The 23,042-nt window shown below is 33.9% G+C and overlaps 1 protein-coding gene across 1 annotated transcript; it reads right to left on the reverse strand.

The window, feature by feature from the left end:
• Positions 1–918: 918 nt before the first annotated feature.
• LOC139488234 (cytochrome P450 2J4-like) lies at positions 919–15,044 on the reverse strand. The gene is made up of 8 exons (XM_071273715.1): positions 14,702–15,044; positions 13,756–13,972; positions 11,216–11,342; positions 9,918–10,074; positions 9,423–9,559; positions 2,781–2,877; positions 2,262–2,453; positions 919–1,263 (listed from the first exon to the last, which is right to left on the reverse strand). Exons 1-8 carry the CDS (start codon positions 15,042–15,044, stop codon positions 1,079–1,081), a joined length of 1,455 nt encoding a protein of 484 aa, XP_071129816.1. The 3' UTR covers positions 919–1,078.
• Between the last annotated feature and the right edge of the window lie 7,998 nt (positions 15,045–23,042).

The raw sequence follows: 23,042 nt of genomic DNA on the forward strand, positions 1-23,042 counted from the left end.
GATCCTCTGGTTTTAGACGGATTAATACATATTTTTAAAAAATTCGAAGACTGGAATTTGTTTGGATGATGTAATCGCAACCAGATCAGAAAGTAAAACGGAATGCGGCCAGATCCGTGTAAGCACAGCTTGGACGCATGATCTGTCTTTTAACCAGATTGTGAAGCACGATCTGTCTTTTAACCATATTGTGAAAAATAAACTCATCATAGATACCAGGACTAAGTTTTGTATATACGCCAGACACGCGTTTCGTCTTCAAAAGACTAAACGCACCTTTACGTCCAAATGTTTGAGAGCACATTAAGTATTTATGTTAACTTCATGTTTCTGTAACAAAGGATTTCCCCAAAGGTTTAACAGCCATTATCTTCTACCTGTCATTGCATTGCACACGGTCATGTTTTCTAGACTATTTATGACGTCTTTACAATTTTAAAAATCCATTTTATGCTTAGGCTACTAATTGGTATTTTCATTTTGTCTTGGGGACATGATTTTTTTTTCTTGTTAATAGCTTTGTATTTTTAGTCTAGTCATTTGGTTAGTTGTTTCTATGTGTTTTATCGATCTGAAGAGTCAAGCCCATTTTAACTGATTTTGTTCATAGTATATGCTTCTGTTGTGCTGTCTCGCCACGATTTTATAGGGGACCCAGAGAAGTGTATACTTAGGATTAAAAATAAGGCTTAATAGATTTTAAAAATACCAAAAAAAAACTATACCATAGATACAAAAAATTAGAAATTTCTTATTGATGACCTAAATTCGTGAAGTAAGTTCCATGAAATTGAGATATTAGCTAAAAGTCGATAACATACAATGTTGAAATTAATATAGCAAAATAAAAATGTCGGATGTTCTTCCTAACTACGACAGTTATGACAGATGACACTTTAACCCAGGTCATACACAATATTTACAAAAAACACATTTATTTAAACGTGATATTACAAAAGATAAAAAAAAAAATTGAAGGAAAAAAGACAACTATTTAAGCATTAAACAAGTAGGAATATCGTATGTGTTACATGAACAAGTTAAATTATAAAAAAGCATTAAAATCTTGAAGTTATCGTCAATAGTCCACAGGCTTCATAAACATTTTGAAGGGTTTTGGAAAAAGAGCAATCCCAGACCATTCTTTTTCCATAGGTAAGTTTTTCTCGTCTTCTGGAACTAATTCAAACTTTTGAAGTATATTTGTGATCATCAGAAATAGAGTCAGGTCTATCGTTGGCGCACCTACACACCGTCTTGGTCCTGGAAAAAATAATCATAACACCATCAAGAGTGTAAACGAGGTGTAAATATGGAAAAAAGGATAACATAAGGACTGTTTGTCAACGAGACAATTCTCCACCAGAGACCAAGTGGCAGTGACGTTAACAATTATTGGTCACATCTCAGCCTTCGGCAATAAGCAAAACACATACCGTAGTTGTGTCTACTTTGTCTTTAGTGCAAATCTGAATTGGAAACCTTGTGATCTGATGAATCTTCCATTAAGCTGTTGTTCTTACTAAATAATATACTCTATAGGAAACGTCATAGTGATAGTTTAAGAATATTATGCCCTTCAGATATGTAATAATTTAGTTGCAGCAATAATATCAAAAAGCAATCATAACTAAACCCAGTATCGCATACTATGTCAATGTGTAGTGTCTCATAAGTCAAATTTATGACTGGCCCGGGTTTTGATTATTTTATTGAATACTGTGAAATGTAAATATTTTGTCAATCAATATGTGACACTATAATAAAATAAATATTTATATGTTTATTTCGATTATGTAGAGCCTTTTATGTAAAATGCTACAATAAATCAAACTCATTTGAAATAATCAATTAGAGGTGATTACTAAACCAGAAGTGACAAAGTATCTCCTTTAAATAAAAGGTAAAGACATTGATTATACATTTTTGGATATATTATAGCTACATGTATGCACATGAATATTTACTAAATCAGATTTATCTATATTATTCCGCATTATTCCCCAAAAACTATGACAAAATATAAAGACACATTTTAACGTGAAAATACGCGTTTACTCTGTCATTTGAAAACTGGTAGGAACTGCAAATGAATATCAACAGTCGTCTGCAGAACCTACATTCATCACATCCTGAAATATATCTTCAATAAATCACTGAACAAATGAAATGCAATCGAATTCTTGTTCAATAAAAAAGGCCAAGTAAGAATAATCGCCTATGATAAAATAACTACTGTTTATTGAATGTTTCATATTTACCAAGACCAAAAGGAATGTATCCGTTCTTATGAGGGTTTGTCCATCTGTCAGGGTCAAATACGTCAGGATTATCCCATAGTGTAGGGTCAATCTGTGGGTCATTTAAATCAAACAGTATGATTGATTTTGCTGGAATGTTATACCCCTCGACTGTTATACTCCGTTCGATGGTTCTGTATATTGCTAAAACAACTAGAAAAGACAAAAATGTTATAAGGCATCAGGATGCAAAGGATAATACATTTTTTTAATCAGCATGTGTCATTATAGCGTTGTTTTTTTTTTTTTACAAATAATTTATGTATATCCTTTTTTATAAAATTAAAAGTTCATTCGTGAAAAAGGTCAATGGTTTATATATGTAGAATAAAAGCCGTGCTTCAAAAGTGTATCCTTCAATCATACTGAAGACTTCACTTTGAAGAACATCAACATTACATCAAAAAATAAAACTTCTGTATTATATAAGCATTGCATAAAATTAGAGTAAGGTGAATAAACAGTAATTAAAATTCATACCTGGTTTTGCAATACGCAGAACTTCTTTGATCGTTGATTCGACGTAGCACAATTTATCTTTATCATCAATTGTGATGGGCCTTTTTCCTTTACATACCTTCAAAATACAAGGTTTAACATACTAATGAGCTCCAAATGTGGATCTTTGATTCTACGTTTAAAAAGTGTTGCATAAACTTTTTGAGAAACAGTGTAAAACAACACATAGACTGAATATTTCTTATGAGAAATTGCATAACGACAATCTAAGATGAGGGATCAGTAGAAGGCATTGGCTTAAGCCCCAGTCCCACTAGACCACGATCGCACTACGCTAACCGCGATCTAAAATAAGTTCAGATCGTGGTGAGGTCGTGGCATGATCCTGCTAGGATTATACCACGTTCTCACCGCGCTTATTCTGCGTCCTCTCTACGCTTACCAAGATCTTTCTACGCTCATCACGTTCTCACTACGACCATACCACGAGTTATCCGATTGCAACACGATCTTACCACGCTTTTACTGCGATTATAGTACGTTCTTATCCCGATTATACTACGTTCTTACCGCGATCTGACTACGTTATCAGTAATAACGTCAACATCGTGTTCAATATCAATACAATTCCATTCTTCTATTTCTGATTAATACATATATTTGGTTACACGTTATTAATCCTACAGCCCATTGGTCCGACAACCCATTAGTCCGACAACCCAATAGTCCGACAATACATTGCTCCGACAGCCCAATAATCCGGCAACCCATAAGTCCGACACTTATTAGGGTATCAGGGTAAAATAAAATGTATCTGTCTGTATTATTCCGGGGGTGGGGCACTTGCCAAATCATACCCTGTTCTAATCAGAAAACATTGCAAAACATACCCTTTTCTATACATGCTCAGAAAATGTATACCCTGTTCTAGGCCGTATAAAATAAGATGCAGTTCTAGACCCGGGTTCTAGACTGTATCTTCAACAGTTGAATAAGAGATCCTGTTCTAGATAAATACTTTTTGTTAAAAAAAAAAAGGGCATAAAAAGCGACCCTGTTCTAACCAACAGGACATGAAAAAGAAACCATGTTCTAACCAGCAGGGCATGAAATAGTGCCCCTGTTTTGCAGCACACCTTTACCACTAAAAATAAAGAAAGTAACCCGGCCCCCAGGGTATTATTACGTTTATGTTATAACATATTTTTAAGAAATAACTCCGTATATATAACATGGGACTAAGGTAATTCGAATACTTTCTAAGTATATACTCAATTCGAAATCTGCATAGAGAATAGAACAGAAAAGAATATTTCATTTTCCAAATTACAGGGTCTATAAAGAGCATATAAAGAACAATCAGTGAAAGTGCGAGCTACTGATGATACCCCCGCCCAAATTTTTCGGTATAAAACAGGAATTTGTTCAGTTGTGAATCTGAAAAAGCATCACACGATATAGCTGATTTCAATAAACTTGGAAACCAAATTTCAAAAATCCTTGTTATGTAGTTCATGAGAAATATGCAACCAAAAATATTCATGGGACTGACGGACAGTACAGAATCGGAGCCAAAACAAAATAGAAAAAAACCAAGTAACACATTGATAACAAATAACAGTCAGGATCAGTCAGTATCAAGACCTGTTCTTCATAATTCAAAAGATCTAACAATATAATAAGATTTTTTTCCCATAATAGTTTTCTTGTGTTAACACCAAAACAAATTTCGATGATTCATCATGTTTATTTAACTTTTTAAAGTTCTGACAAGTGCTAGAAATATGCTGAAAGAGTTCATCTCTCAAATATTATAAAGTGAGCATGCTATTGAAAAATGACAGTCATCATCAACTTTATCAACTGTACAATACGATTTGTTGAGAATCTGGCATTTTTAATTCCTAATGTAATGGGTGAGCACCGATTCTTAATTAACATATGAACAGCCTTTTTTAAAATCCATGATATCTAAATATTTTTTCTTTTTGAAAACAATCTTTAAATGAAATAGGTGTCAAGTTTGCCTTTGTCAATATGTATATTTAACCAAAACACATAATTTACTAAGTTTTTGATTACAATTAGATAATTCAAGGATTTGTATAGTTATATAATATACTGAGACAACTCTCCATCAATTTATAAAAGTAAACAATTATAGGTCAAGGTACGGCCTTCAACACGGAGTCTTGGCTCACATCGAACAGCAAGCTATAAAGGGCCCCAAAAATTACTAGTGTAAACCATTCAAACGGGAAAACCAACGGTCTTATCTATATAAACGAGAAGCATGGTTGAGCCGCTAGAGAAAATACATACATACAAACAAGACCTGGAGATAGATAATACTGTATATTTTATGTGAAAATGAAAATGAGAATGATGGTCGTAGTATGAATGTACAAATGCTGTGAGGTCGTAAGAAGAGCGTGATGAGGACGGCAAGGGCGTGCTAGAATCGTACTATGGCCTTGAACAGCGTGGTTGTGGTGAGAACGTGATGGTCGTAGTGAGGTCGTATTTGACGTCGCTGTGAGATCGTAGTGCAGTCTCTCCGAATAGAATCACGCTTTCGCTATGCTCTCGCTACGATGGTACTGTTATGAAAGGATTAAGGACACTTTTAGAAATAATTAGAAATTGAAATAAAATAGAGCTTATTAAAACAAAAATTATATATTTCTAATTTACTAAGTCAGTTAAAAGTAAAAGAGAATATAAAGTCAAGTAATTCATTGGCATAAGAAAATACAAAGAAAAGAGGTCATGATTCACAAGAGTAACATACATTATATGAGATAAAAGATCAAGCTAAAAGTACAAGTCAAGAATCTTATTTAATAGGTTATGTAGCACGCTTTAGAGAGTTGTTAGGTCGACGGACAGATGCGAGGCGAATTGCTACTACATCCAAGGTTAAAACCATATTTACAGAATTTGCATCATCAGCATCATGAATATTCAGTAATACATTAAGGCACACAAAAATGTTATTAATAACTAATCAAAAAGCTGGATTACGATGATTGACACACACAAAATAAAATTTAAAATTTAACATATCTTAAATTATCTTTTATTATAATTTAAAAGATCAGAATTAGGAGTTCAAACGGAATATTATATTATTTAAATTGAAGAAATAATAGTCCAGATCCTTTTAAAAATACATAAGTGCATTTTGCATATTATGAAATAACAAGTATTTTGAGCACCAAATTACCTTATTTGCAGCGAGGATCGGTTTTGAACGGGGGAAAATGATGTCAGATATTAACCGGGACCTATAAAAGAAAAATAATTGGATTTGCGCTAACATCATTTTCCTACCAGCAAAACTGAGTTCTCGTTGTTTATTCTTTTAAAAAGGGTCGTTAGGCAGATTCCAACCTAGCACTACCGAGCTTTTCCCCAGAACATCAAAAAAGGTATGCAGCAGCATTAGTGGTATTTGTCAATGACAGTCTGAAGGGTTGTTCGGTCAAAGGACATTAAGTTCCATCGTTTGTTGGTATTGGTCAAATGGATAGGTCGGAGAGTTGTTGGGACGAGGGACACTAAGTTCCGTCACAACAGTACAGCGATCTTTGCGTTATTACTACGACCTTAGTGTGCTCTCACTACGCTTCTATGATCGTCTGAATAATCTTTTTGATTAGGAGTATTTACAAAGATATTTTCAATTGGATTACAATGTTTTTAGGAAATTAACAGTTTTATTAAGAAATGTAAATATTATTTACGTGCATATGTTTGACATTCACCATAAAACAGACAATATTTTACAAAAACATAGTGTACGGTTTAAGAACAGTACAAGTAATTCAATATCTAATTGGAACTGCCCATTTTCTCTGAGAGAAAAAAAATAACCTCCTCTTGGTTTCTTTTAAAAAAAAGACTTACCTATGCATAAAACAAAGAGAAAAAAAAAATGAAAACAACACGTTTAATAATTTCTTGCGTCCGAAGCGCTTTTCTGGATTTACCTTCATCAGGAACGCTCAAAGCCAAACATTTGAAATCCAAAGATGTATAAGTACCGAAACCGTTGATGAGCTATATGTCAAAAAAATCTAAAATAAATAGCCAAATTCATCTAAAGCCAACTTTGCCTGAGGGAAAATAAACAAAGTTTAAGCGTTGAACTTGAAATGTAAAGATATTAAAACTTAGGCCTTGTTCACATTGACCTAATCTCGGTGTTGTGTTAGGAGACGACCATTGGGGGGGGGGGGGGGGGGGAGCGGGGGGGGGGGGGGGGCAGGAGTATTGGTTTTTTGTTTTTGTAAACTAAGAGGACAGATTATTCATTTTCTGCAATGTTGAAGCAAGATTTTTCATTTTTATTAAAGCATTTTCACAACTATATTTTTGATATTCGAAATCATACAATTTTAAATGATTTGTTTATTATAAATAAAACATATAGTATAGTCAAGTCATTATGTACCATTTAATTAGATTAACCATTCCCCTCTGCAGAAATGAATCTTTTAAATTCCCAACTGCATATACATGTATTGCATACATACATAGTATTAAAGTTTTGTTATAACTTAAGGCACTTTTAAATGTATTGGCAAACATACATTATGTACTACGGCCGAGCGGACGAGGCAAACATTTGTTTTAGGGTTTTGGAGCCACTGAAGGCCCAAACCATGCTTTCTGGGTGTTCCGAAGACCCTTTCATAATCTGAAAAATGAAGTTTTGTTTTAATAATTTTTTGACAACATTTATTTTGGTCTCAAAGCAAAATGTATAAATTCAGTGTAAGACTGAAGTTTCTAGGGACAACATCAAAAGACCAATGTGCATGATAAAGCAAAAAAAAAAATGAATTCACATAGTTAAGTCTGTGGCTGCTGTTCTTTTTTAAACTCACAATCAAGTTCATAACAAAATTAGTAGATTACAAAAGGAATGCAACACTTACAGAATACAGAAGGGCAATCAATGAACAAAAGACAAATAAATAGGAAACATTGATCCCGAAAAATCAGGACTATAAGTCTGAGGGAAAACAGAACTTTCTTCTTGCAAGGCCGTGAACACAATTTGATATGGAGACAAGCGTTTGGTTTTGAAATTTCCTACATGTAGTTACGGCCCTGATAAAATAAAAGTGAGGTAAGGTTTTTGATACAATATACCTCAAGTTAAATGAAACCATTTTCAGACATTTGAAGTATATTTAAAAAATATTTATACTTTTGTTATTAAAAAAAATTGGGAAGTGTTTCCAGATTTTTTTGGGGAAAAAAGATGAATTTATGAAGAATCTGGTGCCATCTCATACTTTAGATAAGACCAGCTGAATTATCTAATTTCAGTACATTGCAAGTCAGGTAATTTATTTTCAAACTACCACAGAACAAACCATTTATTTTTGTGATTATCAAGGCTGAGTTATTTATTTTCAAAATTCCCCCGAATATCAAATGGTCGTTCCCTTAGTGTAACTCACACATAAACTAAACATAATTACGTTTCCATTGATAAAACTCAATGTTTACATGTAGTTTAAATCATGTTTTGTCTACATGCAGTCGATAGTCGATGTAGGCCTTGTGTAGGTTAAGTGTACACTAAACTAGACATTCAGATTTTTAATTTTCCCATGTATATTTAAAAAGAAACGATGTTTATATAAGATTGATACTTATACATTTTTGTAACACTTATCATCAATAAAGTTCTTTACAGAAATAGTTGTCTAAACTTGATATATTTATTTTGTTATAGAACACTTCACGCAGCCTAATAAACCATTATCAAGACTCATCCATCATCATTGCCAAACACATAATTCATTTGAAAAGGTCTCCGAATCGACTGGACGTACACACTGGTAGAAATATTTGCCACTGGTCTTTACTCAAACAACGGTTCACTCATCAACGAATTACCGAAAAAGGGTGAGGTTAATTTTTTTCTTTATGTAGTATCACAGATCCGTTAAAATACAATAAGAAATAAAAAAAAATAAAACATACCCATGCCCCCCCCCCCCCCCCCACTTTGCCAAATACTCCTTGGAGAAAAAATACCATTTGAAACAAACAGAAAAGATAGAAATGTAGTGATCCTTAACATCGCAATTCTTTTTCTTTGTCTGTAAGCACGCTGAAGCAGCCTACGTTTTTATGCGTAATCGAGACATCTTTAAACTACTGCAAATCATTCAAAATGACTTTCTGAAAGGAGCAACCACTTTACTTAAAAAAAGGGGGGGGGGGTTCTGAGTCAGAATTTTTTTCTCGCGCAATAGTCAGTTGTATTTAGTTTTTTTTTTTTATCGATGATACCACATCAATATTTAACACTATAATGTATGGGGAAACTTTGGATTCAGAATATGAGTTCATTTTAATCATCTTTATGACTCGATTTGTTTTAATCAAATTGTGGGAAAATCCATCCCCTCTTTTTTAGAGTCAAATGGTCGTTCCATAACTGCAACAAAAGTTGTTCGAAAATTAGTATTGGGTTCTATGTAATGGACATTTAAATAACATAGTTTACAAGTGTGAACAAATCTTATGTACAGGTAACTAAACACGGTGTATATTAATGTAAAACTAGCTAGTGTACATTACATTAAAGCAAATGTAAACATGTTTACTGTACACGGTGTTTGGTGTATGTTTGTTTACCTTATGTATTTCTTCCCTGCACCTCCTTTGAACATCCGGGTATTTCAATAGATAAAACACAATCATTATCATTGTGGCTGTGTAAGTGTCGTATGCAGCAATATACATGTCAACGATAGCTTGGAACACATTTTCTTCTGGAAAGATTTGAAAAGTAAAGATAAGTAAAGTTTTAATATAAGTCTTCCTTGAAGTTTAGAGTCACTCTCAGATTTTCCTGAATTGAAGAAACATTTTATAATGTCAATGCATATTTTTTTCGTATTTATTTTTCTCATCTGGAAAATTTGTAACTCGTTTAATATTTAAATTAATAGTTCAATTTTACCCACGACATTCACGGAAATTGGTATCCATCGAATTATAATGAATCCAAATTATTAATCTACGAAATATAATTTCTAGATGTTTTTAAAATTTTGCGAACTTCTTGTTCTTGAATGCTGGTTAATTGGTGTACATGTAACCCCTTTTAAAAAAAAAATTAAGATTTACCTGATAATGCCCTGTCCTTTCTTTCTGATTCAGACGGATTCAAATAAGCGGCTAACAAATCATGTGGCAACTTTTTATTATTTTCCATAGCATGATTCTCCAATTTTTGTTTCATAAACCCATGCAATTTGTCAATTTCTCCGACTACTTCGTTTACCTGTAATGAATCTTAATGCTACAAAAATGCTAGCAGAAATATACATACTACCGGCGTAAAGAGTACATTGTTTTGTGAATGAAAATAAGTCTTCCATTTTTCAATTAGGACTGATGGATTATTTCTTTTTCTTTAAAAAAAGTACAGAAAATATCGTGCATTTTTTTCAAGTCAATTGGAGATATTTCGTAAAATCGTTAGCGACTCATGCCTTTCATAATTAGTATTGACGCATAATGAGGGAAACGGAATAAAGGATAGTTAGTGTCTTTCTTGCAAAAAATATGAATATGGTTGATGGTCGTATTAAGCATTTAAGAAGAAACCCACAAGATCGCTCTTGAAAAAAGAGACTAAAAAATAAGAATAAAACTTCTGAAACCTTTTGTGTTTGTACCAGCAGACAGTGAAGTCAAAAATGTCTTTATACATGTATATCATATGCACTATATATCACAATTTTCAAACCTCAGTACTTTTATGTCCTATACTATGATTGAATGCATTTCAGAACGAGCGAGGTTCGAACTCACAACCTCAGTGTTCACTGACTAATGGTTACAGTAGTAACTACTTAAACCATTCGGCCACGAAGGCCCCTTTTTGTATTTTGAATTTATGGTTAAAATAAAAATCTTCGACGTAGTTTGCTGTTGATAAATGGATTCATCAACATAATTTTGTGAAACAGATCGATAGGACCCGACACCAAGTGATATACACTATAGCAACACACTCGTCCGTGTGATTTTAAGGATTGTATTTATTGGTGGCAATTGTGACTGTGTTTACAATAGACCTCTGCCATACCCTAAAATAGGTTTGTCACTTTTGAATGAACAAAACGGTGGTATCACGTGTTGCAAATAAAAAATACTAGTAACGTCTTATATAACAAACAAAATATTTCGTTACAGCCGATTCTATTGAGTGTGTAGTCAAAAGTGATATGTTTGGTTAGCTTGCTTGTTAGCTTAACCGTGAAGTAGTTATTAAGTCGGGTGTTACCTTTGCCTACACACTCAATGAAATCGGCTGTAAGTGCTAGAAAGACAATCAAATAAAAGGATTGCAGGAAAGTACATTTTTCAAATAAGAATTTATATATCTTAATATATCAAACAGAGCATGTCAACTATACCTGAGACTTTGTAAACAGAGCTAGCCAACTAAAGAACGTTTCCTTTCTACCCAAACTCTGTCCATTTTTGAAAATGTACTTGATACTAGAACGTAAGGTATTAAGTTCCAAGTCATTATATTGAAATCTGTAAAACATATGATTTTAATAGTTCAAATAGAATATGTAACATTGTGAAAACAACTTGTATATTCTGTTTAAAACAGTGAAAACCTTTACAAAACACAATAAGAACATACCATACTCACGAATTTCATCACATAATTGAACGCTTCTTTTCGTAGTTGATTTAACGTTAAACGTTGATCATTGGAAGCATATTCTTAAAATGACTGTGTGCATTGTCAGCTCTTGTATTACATACTTATTTTAAAGCCTCGGTCACACCTTAACGGATAGCTCGAACGGATGCCTAACGGATAACTTTTTTTCAATCCGTTCATGTCCGCTAGACGTCCGTTCTTATCCGTTAGACGTCCGTCCATATCCTTTGCATGTCCGTTTAGCGTACGTTTTATCCGTCGACGTCCGTTCTGTCCGGTGGAAATTTTTGAGCATGTTCAAAACTTTGAACGGACGTCCAACGGATGAAATGTCAGTGGAACGTCCGGTCGGCGTCCGTTTTGTACGGTACTCGTCCGTTTCGTTTCCGTTTTGTATCCGTTACGTGTCCGTTATACATCCGTTGGAGGTCTGGAAGATAAATTCATCAACGTACTTCTACCGGACGTTTAACGGATAAAACGGACGTTGAACGAATGAGAAACGGACTTCTACCGGATATATAACGGATAAAACGGATGATGAACAGATCTGAAACGGATAAATGCCAATTGTAAATTTCGTGTCAGAAATGCCAATAAATTATTATTGGTATGTCAGATTTCTTAAGGTTCATGAATTTTTATTATTCATAATCGATCTTAGAGTAAGGGCACGTCTTCACAATCAAGCAGCTCTTATTCAGGCCAGACACTACCCTTTGGCGTCATTTTGATTAACAAACAAAAACCAGTTACACAGAAAAATTTTGAATATTTATGCGATTTACATGTATTATTATTGTCGCCTTTAATTTTTCCGTATATCTTGTTCGTCCGTTTTATCCGGTACGCTTCCGTTAGGTGTCCGTTTTATGCGGTACTCGTCCGTTGGGTGTACGTTCGACATCCGTTCTGTCCGGTACGTTTCCGTTTCTCGTACGTTGCATATCCGGTGTGTGTCCGTTATTGCATTCGTTACACGTCCGTTTTATACGGTCAGTACATCAACGGACTCCCAACGGATAACAATTTTGTCAACGGACAACTTTTATTTTCATCCGTTAGGCGTCCGTTCGTGCTATCCGGTAAGGTGTGACCGAGGCTTAAGGAATACAATGTCACAGCAGTCTACAATGGTTCTGGTTTTTCGGCCAATCCAAGTGAACGTTGCATCAATGACATTATTTGGAGCAGGACTATTTGATTTGCTTATATAGATGTTGCTTATTCAACACACCAAGTTTTAATATAAAATTATTTATATATCATATATGAATTCACAGTCGAAGTAGGGTCGACAATTCTGAATGTGTTAACTGCACTTAATAATAAATGTGTTTTTTTTTAATTTTCAAAGTCAGAATATTTTCCACCACTCCGAATAGTGTGTATAGTACCATTTTCTGGGCCGGACCCTTAATCTTTCAGTAGTTTTCTTGCCCTTTTTAATAATCATAAAATAAAGATCGAGTGCAACACGATCCTCATAAAAAACGAGGCTGCTCTCATGGGTGGCATACTTTATACTTAAAATATTGCATTACATTATCCACGAAGTAACTTAAATTGTTCAATTGTGAAAAAATCTAAACAAAAATAATCCATCACCAATTAGAAACAAATATAAAACAATACAACGGGCTTGCCATTTAAGTGTGCTATTATAAACATGGATTATCTCCCGTTTACTAGACAAAATACCAACTAAACATACAAAAGTATACTCTACATAGTTTGATATTAGCCTTATATATTATATTGTATGCGAAGAAACTAATTGGTTTTTTTTTAGTATGTATTATTTTTTTAGTATTTTCTTTTTGACCGGGCCCAATATGGTGATGTTGTCTACCAGAATTATAGTGCAAATATTTCCACCCAAACTGGAACAAGAGGCCTTTTTAAACTTGAAGTGATGTAAGCAGTCTTTGTTTTCCGTATTCAAGGTCTCACTGTGACTTTGAAATGATGAAAAGTCAGAACAGCAATAAAAGAACTGATCGGATCGGCTTTTGCTTTTTTTTTTATGTGAAACCGTGTTTTGCTGAGCATGTACTAATTTTTTGTCTTGGATGGATAACCCATTTTCTTCTTCCACTATATATCTGGGCAAATTATTTTTTAAGTCTAAAACATGTAATATCGATACTCTAGTAAAACTTTATGGCGTCCTTAGAAACAAAATGGCTTCGCAGCGTACACCAAAGAATATTACGCATGATGCATTAGATTCTGAAACAGCGAATTAGATGTGTCCGAACATGAAATATAAATTACCTCTTTCCGAATACCATTATTGAGAGAACATTAAGTGTACTATCATAAAAACAGTCTAGAGGATCTGTAGCGTTATCAGGACTGAAGCATTTACAGAGTTCGTTGACCTCTTGTGTAAGCTCCTGTTGCATGTTCTGTTGGAAGGTTTCTGTCTGCTGTGATTGAAGTATAAGTTTATTCAATTCCTTCCACTGGTGTCCATTCGCCCATACAATACCTAGTCCATACACAGACATTTTATAAGAAAACTAATAAAATTGGTTTATATTCTAGACATGGACTACCTGGGGTTTTATATTCTGGACATGGACTAACTGGGGTTTTACATACATAACATGAGTTGCGTCAAATAGAAAGCGACCTTTGTATGAAAATAAATATCATTACTTCTGTTAACCTTTTTTCAGGTTGAAACATCTCCACAAAAGGTATGTAACAGTTTAAAAATTAAATTGGATTATTACAAGAACCCTAAAAAACAGAACAAAACTCATCTACGACTTCTTTTTTTCGTAATTGATTGTTCTAAAACCAATCAAAGTACGGTGAAATATAGTTGTTAATTTCTGTGTCATTTTGGTCTCTTGTGGATAGTTGTCTCATTGGCAATCATACTACATCTTCTTTTTTTATATTTATTTATATTTGTAAATTCCGAAGGCATACTGAACATTTTACAGAGGGGACCAACTTTACCTACTATCACCCGTGCTTCAATCAAGGTTGACGTTCTCGATTTGGTCCAAATAAAATAAATAATATTCACCATTATTCGTGTAGTAACTAATAAACTGTATTTATATTACCGTGTAGAAATGGAAAATAACTTCGCCATTTTAAAAGATATTGCAAAATATATCATATCGAGTTTGTATTGATACAGGACGTACGAATGTTGAACGCATCATTTTTGTTAGGTTTTCTTTTGCATTGAATTTCGACTCACCTTTTTCTTTAAACACTTTCTTTGAACAAAACATCCAGTTGGGTCTTTGTGAAGAATTTTCGCCATCTTCAACCAAAATTCGGGATAAATTTTTATGTCCAGATATGCACACAACAGTTAATTGTCCTAACTTTAATCTGTAAACGTTCCCATACTTCTCTTGTAAACTCTTCGTCAACTGATAAAAGTTTTTGCTCCTACTAACCATCAGAATATTTCCAAAAAAGGGCCAAGCTATTGGTCCTGGGAGACTATTCCCGGATACCATAAATTTGTTATTCAAACAGAAAGTGACGAGAATTATGACTATTGTCACTAATACAACACTGGTGATGATTTCCATTATTCGTTCAAATGTAGCTGCAAAATAAATAGAGATATAAATAGAGATATAATTATAGTGTGTCTATCTGTTTTGTGTAATATTCATGACAGTGCTCTATAAAATCAAAATGAGGAGGTACAATGTAAATGGTTCGATGTTTATTTATGTACAAAGCATCTATGTCTATATACCAGCAGTTACCAAACATTGGAACAATTGAATTCTAGCGAAAATGAATAGCAAAAAGATTTTGTAGAGATTTTTTAGCCTATCAAATCTTAAAATCCATTGTCAGAGTTTTGTTCTGTATAGATATAGATACATTGAAAAATAATAAATGTAATTCTTAAATATTATGTTTAGATATTCCAATGTTTGTATTTTTTAAGATTAATAAAATTATTACAGACTACATGTGCACTTGTATTTTACATGTTAAACGTTATAATTATAGATCTGACTTGGTGGCATTACATAAGAAAGAACTGTTTCTTAAATGACATTGTATGTACAATTTTAATTGTGAATTTTAATTGATGCTTAACATCGAGATTGACTAAAAACCATTGGTTTGATGTAAATAAGTTGTTTGCCATTGGCATAACACCAAACGGGAAATACTTTAAAATGCATATTTACGATGGAATTCGATTTAGCACTTTATATTATCTGCTTTGTTATGATTATATAGGAACTAAATTTTACGCCAAACTGATTAGTTCAAAGTAGATGATTGTATTCAAATTACTCTTAAATTTATCAGCTGAAGCTGAATATGCAATGTATTGCGAGGTCTGGAAAAAACACATAATTATATAAACGCTATACTGAAGTAAAGATTCAAGATTTTATTCCCAAAACCTCAGACACATACAGCTGTACAAGAGCACAATGTAATGTTAATAATTACCAGAATAATGTAAGTGCGCCAGGATAGACAAAACACAAATACAAGGCGGTAGTTACTATACTATATATAAAAATATTAATTTTCGCGAACCATTTAGGTCACGGAAATTCCAAAATATGGCATCAGTAAGGAGAGTTGTACAAACAATGTAAATACACAGAACCCCATCCAAACTTGCTTTAGCTAATAGTATTCATCTTTTTCTATTTTATATGTACTAACAACATTCCATTTTTCTTTAATTTCGATTAAAAAATTCCAAAATCTGAGTTAAAATAGGTCGAATGCCCCAAATAAACGTTGTCTGATTGGTTGAAGTACTGTGGCGTCGATGATAAGCATAAAAAGCCTCGATGTAAAGCACACGCTTCACAGGAATAAGGAGAGTTTTACAAATAATGTGAATACACAGATCCTCCATCCTATTTTTGTTTTGCTGAAAATGTTGCAGTGTTCGTCATTTCTGTTTTGATTCTGCTAACAACATTCCATTTTTTCTATAATTCCGATTTAAAGATGTGGAAACCCGTAATAAAAATAGATGGCCTCAATGATTTAAAAGTAACGCAAAAAATTCCGTTATAATACGACCCTGAGTTCAACCGGGGTTATATAAACCGATTCACAAATAAAGATCTTGCTCTCAAATGTAATTCTTGGTGAAGTATACGGGTAAATTCGTTTACGGAAATTTATACACACTTTATCATTAATATATTACCAGGCTTTTGCATATTCACGTTTTTTTATGCTCAACTTTAGTCAAATTCAATTCTATACATTTTTTTTACGTAAAGCAATAGGAGTAAGAATATTATTTCGCGCCAATTTAACCAGCATCATCACTATCATCAAAATTATTTACCGTTATCTTTGTGAAATTTCAGTTATATAGTTTATTAATTAGAGAAATTTTGGTAAGTTTTACTTATTAATGTTAAGGTTCTACTGATGTGCTTCTCTAGACCTTTTTGACGGTCAGTTTTATCCCATTTATCCCAATATTATCCCCGATGACAGAAATGTCAACCCGACCTGTTCGTGTCAAAAGTGAAAATCGCATCTATTTGATGAACTAATTTCTTCATAAACTGTACATGCATTATTTCTGTATTATTTGATAACCAATCACATTCACGTTGCATGTTTGCATGATAATGGGTTATGTATTAGTGGATTGTAAGGGCGATGCAACATGTGAGGTCTGCGCGATCACGTGACATTATTATTTGTAAACAAACATGGGTTCGTGTAACACGTGTCTGAATTATCCTTTCAAAGTGTTATGAATCTTTCAATCACTATTATGATATATTTTTCTGTTTTTAGGTTTGCATATCAGTAGTCAAAGTGAATTAAACATAGTCATCATAGGCGGATCCAGGGGGGGGGGGGGGTTGCCCTGGGGGGCCCGCCCCCCCCCCTTTCGTGGGAAAAATTTGGTTGATTATACAGGGAATCACTGAAGCATAACTGGAGCGGGCCCCCCTTAGGAAAAGTTCTGGATCCGCCACTGGTCATAGCAGAGACAATATAATACAATTGTATTATATTATATGTCTCTGGTCATAGTTCTGAGTAGTGTGGGGTTTTTTTTAGAATTAGAAGGTAAGTCTACATAACTTCATTAGTCATTATGTAACTGAAGTCTAAAAAGATGACTCAACTTTCCCTCTAATTCTCCCTCTATTTTTGAAACCTGCATACCAAATTGAACACTATTTGACCCCTTCCCTGTCATTTCCCTTTAAATTTGCTCAAAAGTCATACTTTTAGTCCATTTACAGACAGAACCCCATCCAAACTTGCTTTAGCTAATAGTATTCATCTTTTTCTATTTTATATGTACTAACAACATTCCATTTTTCTATAATTTCGATTAAAAAATTCCAAAATCTGAGTTAAAATAGGTCGAATGCCCCAAATAAACGTTGTCTGATTGGTTGAAGTACTGTGGCGTCGATGATAAGCATAAAAAGCCTCGATGTAAAGCACACGCTTCACAGGAATAAGGAGAGTTTTACAAATAATGTGAATACACAGATCCTCCATCCTATTTTTGTTTTGCTGAAAATGTTGCAGTGTTCGTCATTTCTGTTTTGATTCTGCTAACAACATTCCATTTTTTCTATAATTCCGATTTAAAGATGTGGAAACCCGTAATAAAAATAGATGGCCTCAATGATTTAAAAGTAACGCAAAAAATTCCGTTATACGTAATACGACCCTGAGTTCAACCGGGGTTATATAAACCGATTCACAAATAAAGATCTTGCGCTCAAATGTAATTCTTGGTGAAGTAAACGGGTAAATTCGTTTACGGAAATTTATACACACTTTATCATTAATATATTACCAGGCTTTTGCATATTCACGTTTTTTTATGCTCAACTTTAGTCAAATTCAATTCTATACATTTTTTTTACGTAAAGCAATAGGAGTAAGAATATTATTTCGCGCCAATTTAACCAGCATCATCACTATCATCAAAATTATTTACCGTTATCTTTGTGAAATTTCAGTTATATAGTTTATTAATTAGAGAAATTTTGGTAAGTTTTACTTATTAATGTTAAGGTTCTACTGATGTGCTTCTCTAGACCTTTTTGACGGTCAGTTTTATCCCATTTATCCCAATATTATCCCCGATGACAGAAATGTCAACCCGACCTGTTCGTGTCAAAAGTGAAAATCGCATCTATTTGATGAACTAATTTCTTCATAAACTGTACATGCATTATTTCTGTATTATTTGATAACCAATCACATTCACGTTGCATGTTTGCATGATAATGGGTTATGTATTAGTGGATTGTAAGGGCGATGCAACATGTGAGGTCTGCGCGATCACGTGACATTATTATTTGTAAACAAACATGGGTTCGTGTAACACGTGTCTGAATTATCCTTTCAAAGTGTTATGAATCTTTCAATCACTATTATGATATATTTTTCTGTTTTTAGGTTTGCATATCAGTAGTCAAAGTGAATTAAACATAGTCATCATAGGCGGATCCAGGGGGGGGTTGCCCTGGGGGGCCCGGCCCCCCCCCCTTTCGTGGGAAAAATTTGGTTGATTATACAGGGAATCACTGAAGCATAACTGGAGCGGGCCCCCCTTAGGAAAAGTTCTGGATCCGCCACTGGTCATAGCAGAGACAATATAATACAATTGTATTATATTATATGTCTCTGGTCATAGTTCTGAGTAGTGTGGTTTTTTTTTTAGAATTAGAAGGTAAGTCTACATAACTTCATTAGTCATTATGTAACTGAAGTCTAAAAAGATGACTCAACTTTCCCTCTAATTCTCCCTCTATTTTTGAAACCTGCATACCAAATTGAACACTATTTGACCCCTTCCCTGTCATTTCCCTTTAAATTTGCTCAAAAGTCATACTTTTAGTCCATTTACAGACAGAACCCCATCCAAACTTGCTTTAGCTAATAGTATTCATCTTTTTCTATTTTATATGTACTAACAACATTCCATTTTTCTATAATTTCGATTAAAAAATTCCAAAATCTGAGTTAAAATAGGTCGAATGCCCCAAATAAACGTTGTCTGATTGGTTGAAGTACTGTGCACGTGGCGTCGATGATAAGCATAAAAAGCCTCGATGTAAAGCACACGTTTCACAGGAATAAGGAGAGTTTTACAAATAATGTGAATACACAGATCCTCCATCCTATTTTTGTTTTGCTGAAAATGTTGCAGTGTTCATCATTTCTGTTTTGATTCTGCTAACAACATTCCATTTTTTCTATAATTCCGATTTAAAGATGTGGAAACCCGTAATAAAAATAGATGGCCTCAATGATTTAAAAGTAACGCAAAAAATTCCGTTATACGTAATACGACCCTGAGTTCAACCGGGGTTATATAAACCGATTCACAAATAAAGATCTTGCGCTCAAATGTAATTCTTGGTGAAGTAAACGGGTAAATTCGTTTACGGAAATTTATACACACTTTATCATTAATATATTACCAGGCTTTTGCATATTCACGTTTTTTTATGCTCAACTTTAGTCAAATTCAATTCTATACATTTTTTTTACGTAAAGCAATAGGAGTAAGAATATTATTTCGCGCCAATTTAACCAGCATCATCACTATCATCAAAATTATTTACCGTTATCTTTGTGAAATTTCAGTTATATAGTTTATTAATTAGAGAAATTTTGGTAAGTTTTACTTATTAATGTTAAGGTTCTACTGATGTGCTTCTCTAGACCTTTTTGACGGTCAGTTTTATCCCATTTATCCCAATATTATCCCCGATGACAGAAATGTCAACCCGACCTGTTCGTGTCAAAAGTGAAAATCGCATCTATTTGATGAACTAATTTCTTCATAAACTGTACATGCATTATTTCTGTATTATTTGATAACCAATCACATTCACGTTGCATGTTTGCATGATAATGGGTTATGTATTAGTGGATTGTAAGGGCGATGCAACATGTGAGGTCTGCGCGATCACGTGACATTATTATTTGTAAACAAACATGGGTTCGTGTAACACGTGTCTGAATTATCCTTTCAAAGTGTTATGAATCTTTCAATCACTATTATGATATATTTTTCTGTTTTTAGGTTTGCATATCAGTAGTCAAAGTGAATTAAACATAGTCATCATAGGCGGATCCAGGGGGGGGGGGGTTGCCCTGGGGGGCCCGGCCCCCCCCTTTCGTGGGAAAAATTTTGTTGATTATACAGGGAATCACTGAAGCATAACTGGAGCGGGCCCCCCTTAGGAAAAGTTCTGGATCCGCCACTGGTCATAGCAGAGACAATATAATACAATTGTATTATATTATATGTCTCTGGTCATAGTTCTGAGTAGTGTGGGTGTTTTTTTAGAATTAGAAGGTAAGTTTACATAACTTCATTAGTCATTATGTAACTGAAGTCTAAAAAGATGACTCAACTTTCCCTCTAATTCTCCCTCTATTTTTGAAACCTGCATACCAAATTGAACACTATTTGACCCCTTCCCTGTCATTTCCCTTTAAATTTGCTCAAAAGTCATACTTTTAGTCCATTTACAGACAGAACCCCATCCAAACTTGCTTTAGCTAATAGTATTCATCTTTTTCTATTTTATATGTACTAACAACATTCCATTTTTCTATAATTTCGATTAAAAAATTCCAAAATCTGAGTTAAAATAGGTCGAATGCCCCAAATAAACGTTGTCTGATTGGTTGAAGTACTGTGGCGTCGATGATAAGCATAAAAAGCCTCGATGTAAAGCACACGCTTCACAGGAATAAGGAGAGTTTTACAAATAATGTGAATACACAGATCCTCCATCCTATTTTTGTTTTGCTGAAAATGTTGCAGTGTTCATCATTTCTGTTTTGATTCTGCTAACAACATTCCATTTTTTCTATAATTCCGATTTAAAGATGTGGAAACCCGTAATAAAAATAGATGGCCTCAATGATTTAAAAGCAACGCAAAAAATTCCGTTATAATACGACCCTGAGTTCAACCGGGGTTATATAAACCGATTCACAAATAAAGATCTTGCGCTCAAATGTAATTCTTGGTGAAGTATACGGGTAAATTCGTTTACGGAAATTTATACACACTTTATCATTAATATATTACCAGGCTTTTGCATATTCACGTTTTTTTATGCTCAACTTTAGTCAAATTCAATTCTATACATTTTTTTTACGTAAAGCAATAGGAGTAAGAATATTATTTCGCGCCAATTTAACCAGCATCATCACTATCATCAAAATTATTTACCGTTATCTTTGTGAAATTTCAGTTATATAGTTTATTAATTAGAGAAATTTTGGTAAGTTTTACTTATTAATGTTAAGGTTCTACTGATGTGCTTCTCTAGACCTTTTTGACGGTCAGTTTTATCCCATTTATCCCAATATTATCCCTGATGACAGAAATGTCAACCTGACCTGTTCGTGTCAAAAGTGAAAATCGCATCTATTTGATGAACTAATTTCTTCATAAACTGTACATGCATTATTTCTGTATTATTTGATAACCAATCACATTCACGTTGCATGTTTGCATGATAATGGGTTATGTATTAGTGGATTGTAAGGGCGATGCAACATGTGAGGTCTGCGCGATCACGTGACATTATTATTTGTAAACAAACATGGGTTCGTGTAACACGTGTCTGAATTATCCTTTCAAAGTGTTATGAATCTTTCAATCACTATTTTATGATATATTTTTCTGTTTTTAGGTTTGCATATCAGTAGTCAAAGTGAATTAGACATAGTCATCATAGGCGGATCCAGGGGGGGGGGGGGGGTGCCCTGCTGGCCCCCCCTTTCGTGGGAAAAATTTGGTTGATTATATAGGGAATCACTGAAGCATAACTGGAGCGGGCCCCCCTTAGGAAAAGTTCTGGATCCGCCACTGGTCATAGCAGAGACAATATAATACAATTGTATTATATGTCTCTGGTCATAGTTCTGAGTAGTGTGGGTTTTTTTTTAGAATTAGAAGGTAAGTCTACATAACTTCATTAGTCATTATTTAACTGAAGTCTAAAAAGATGACTCAACTTTCCCTCTAATTCTCCCTCTATTTTTGAAACCTGCATACCAAATTGAACACTATTTGACCCCTTCCCTGTCATTTCCCTTTAAATTTGCTCAAAAGTCATACTTTTAGTCCATTTACAGTAACGGCTGATTTGTGATTTTACCATCTTAACTGCCATTTTCATATCCACCTTATGGCTATTTGTCCGCCATTACTGGATATCACACAGGTTCCTGTAAAATTTTGACGTCATAAAACTAAATACAAAATGTATCTGACGCCACAATGGAAAAGTGATTGTTGTGTAACCGCAGAGCATGTATCTACTCTACAAATTCATATCGTCACAACCGGGATTCGAACCTCGGTCGTCTGCCTGACAGTCATTGCGTTAACCCACTGAGCCAAAGAATCGATTCTCTAGCTCAGTTGATTAAGACTGGCTTTATATGTTCTACCTGTACTGAGGGGATGCAACCCTGCTACACTATTCCCCCACCACAAAGTCATCATATCTTCATATATGACTCTTACCAACACAAACCCTGGCTATACTCCAGATAACCATCGT

The sequence above is a fragment of the Mytilus edulis genome, chromosome 9 (genome assembly GCF_963676685.1).
Source record: "Mytilus edulis chromosome 9, xbMytEdul2.2, whole genome shotgun sequence".
NCBI lineage: Eukaryota > Metazoa > Mollusca > Bivalvia > Mytilida > Mytilidae > Mytilus > Mytilus edulis.

Coding starts and splice junctions, on each gene's coding strand:
- LOC139488234 (XM_071273715.1), bottom strand. CDS start 15,044: ATGGAAATCATCACCAGTGTTGTATTAGTGACAATAGTCATAATTCTC. Junction 10,075..11,215: donor CTCTGTTTACAAAGTCTCAG/GTATAGTTGACA, acceptor GATTCATTACAG/GTAAACGAAGTAGTCGGAGA. Junction 9,560..9,917: donor AAAGGACAGGGCATTATCAG/GTAAATCTTAAT, acceptor AAATCTTTCCAG/AAGAAAATGTGTTCCAAGCT.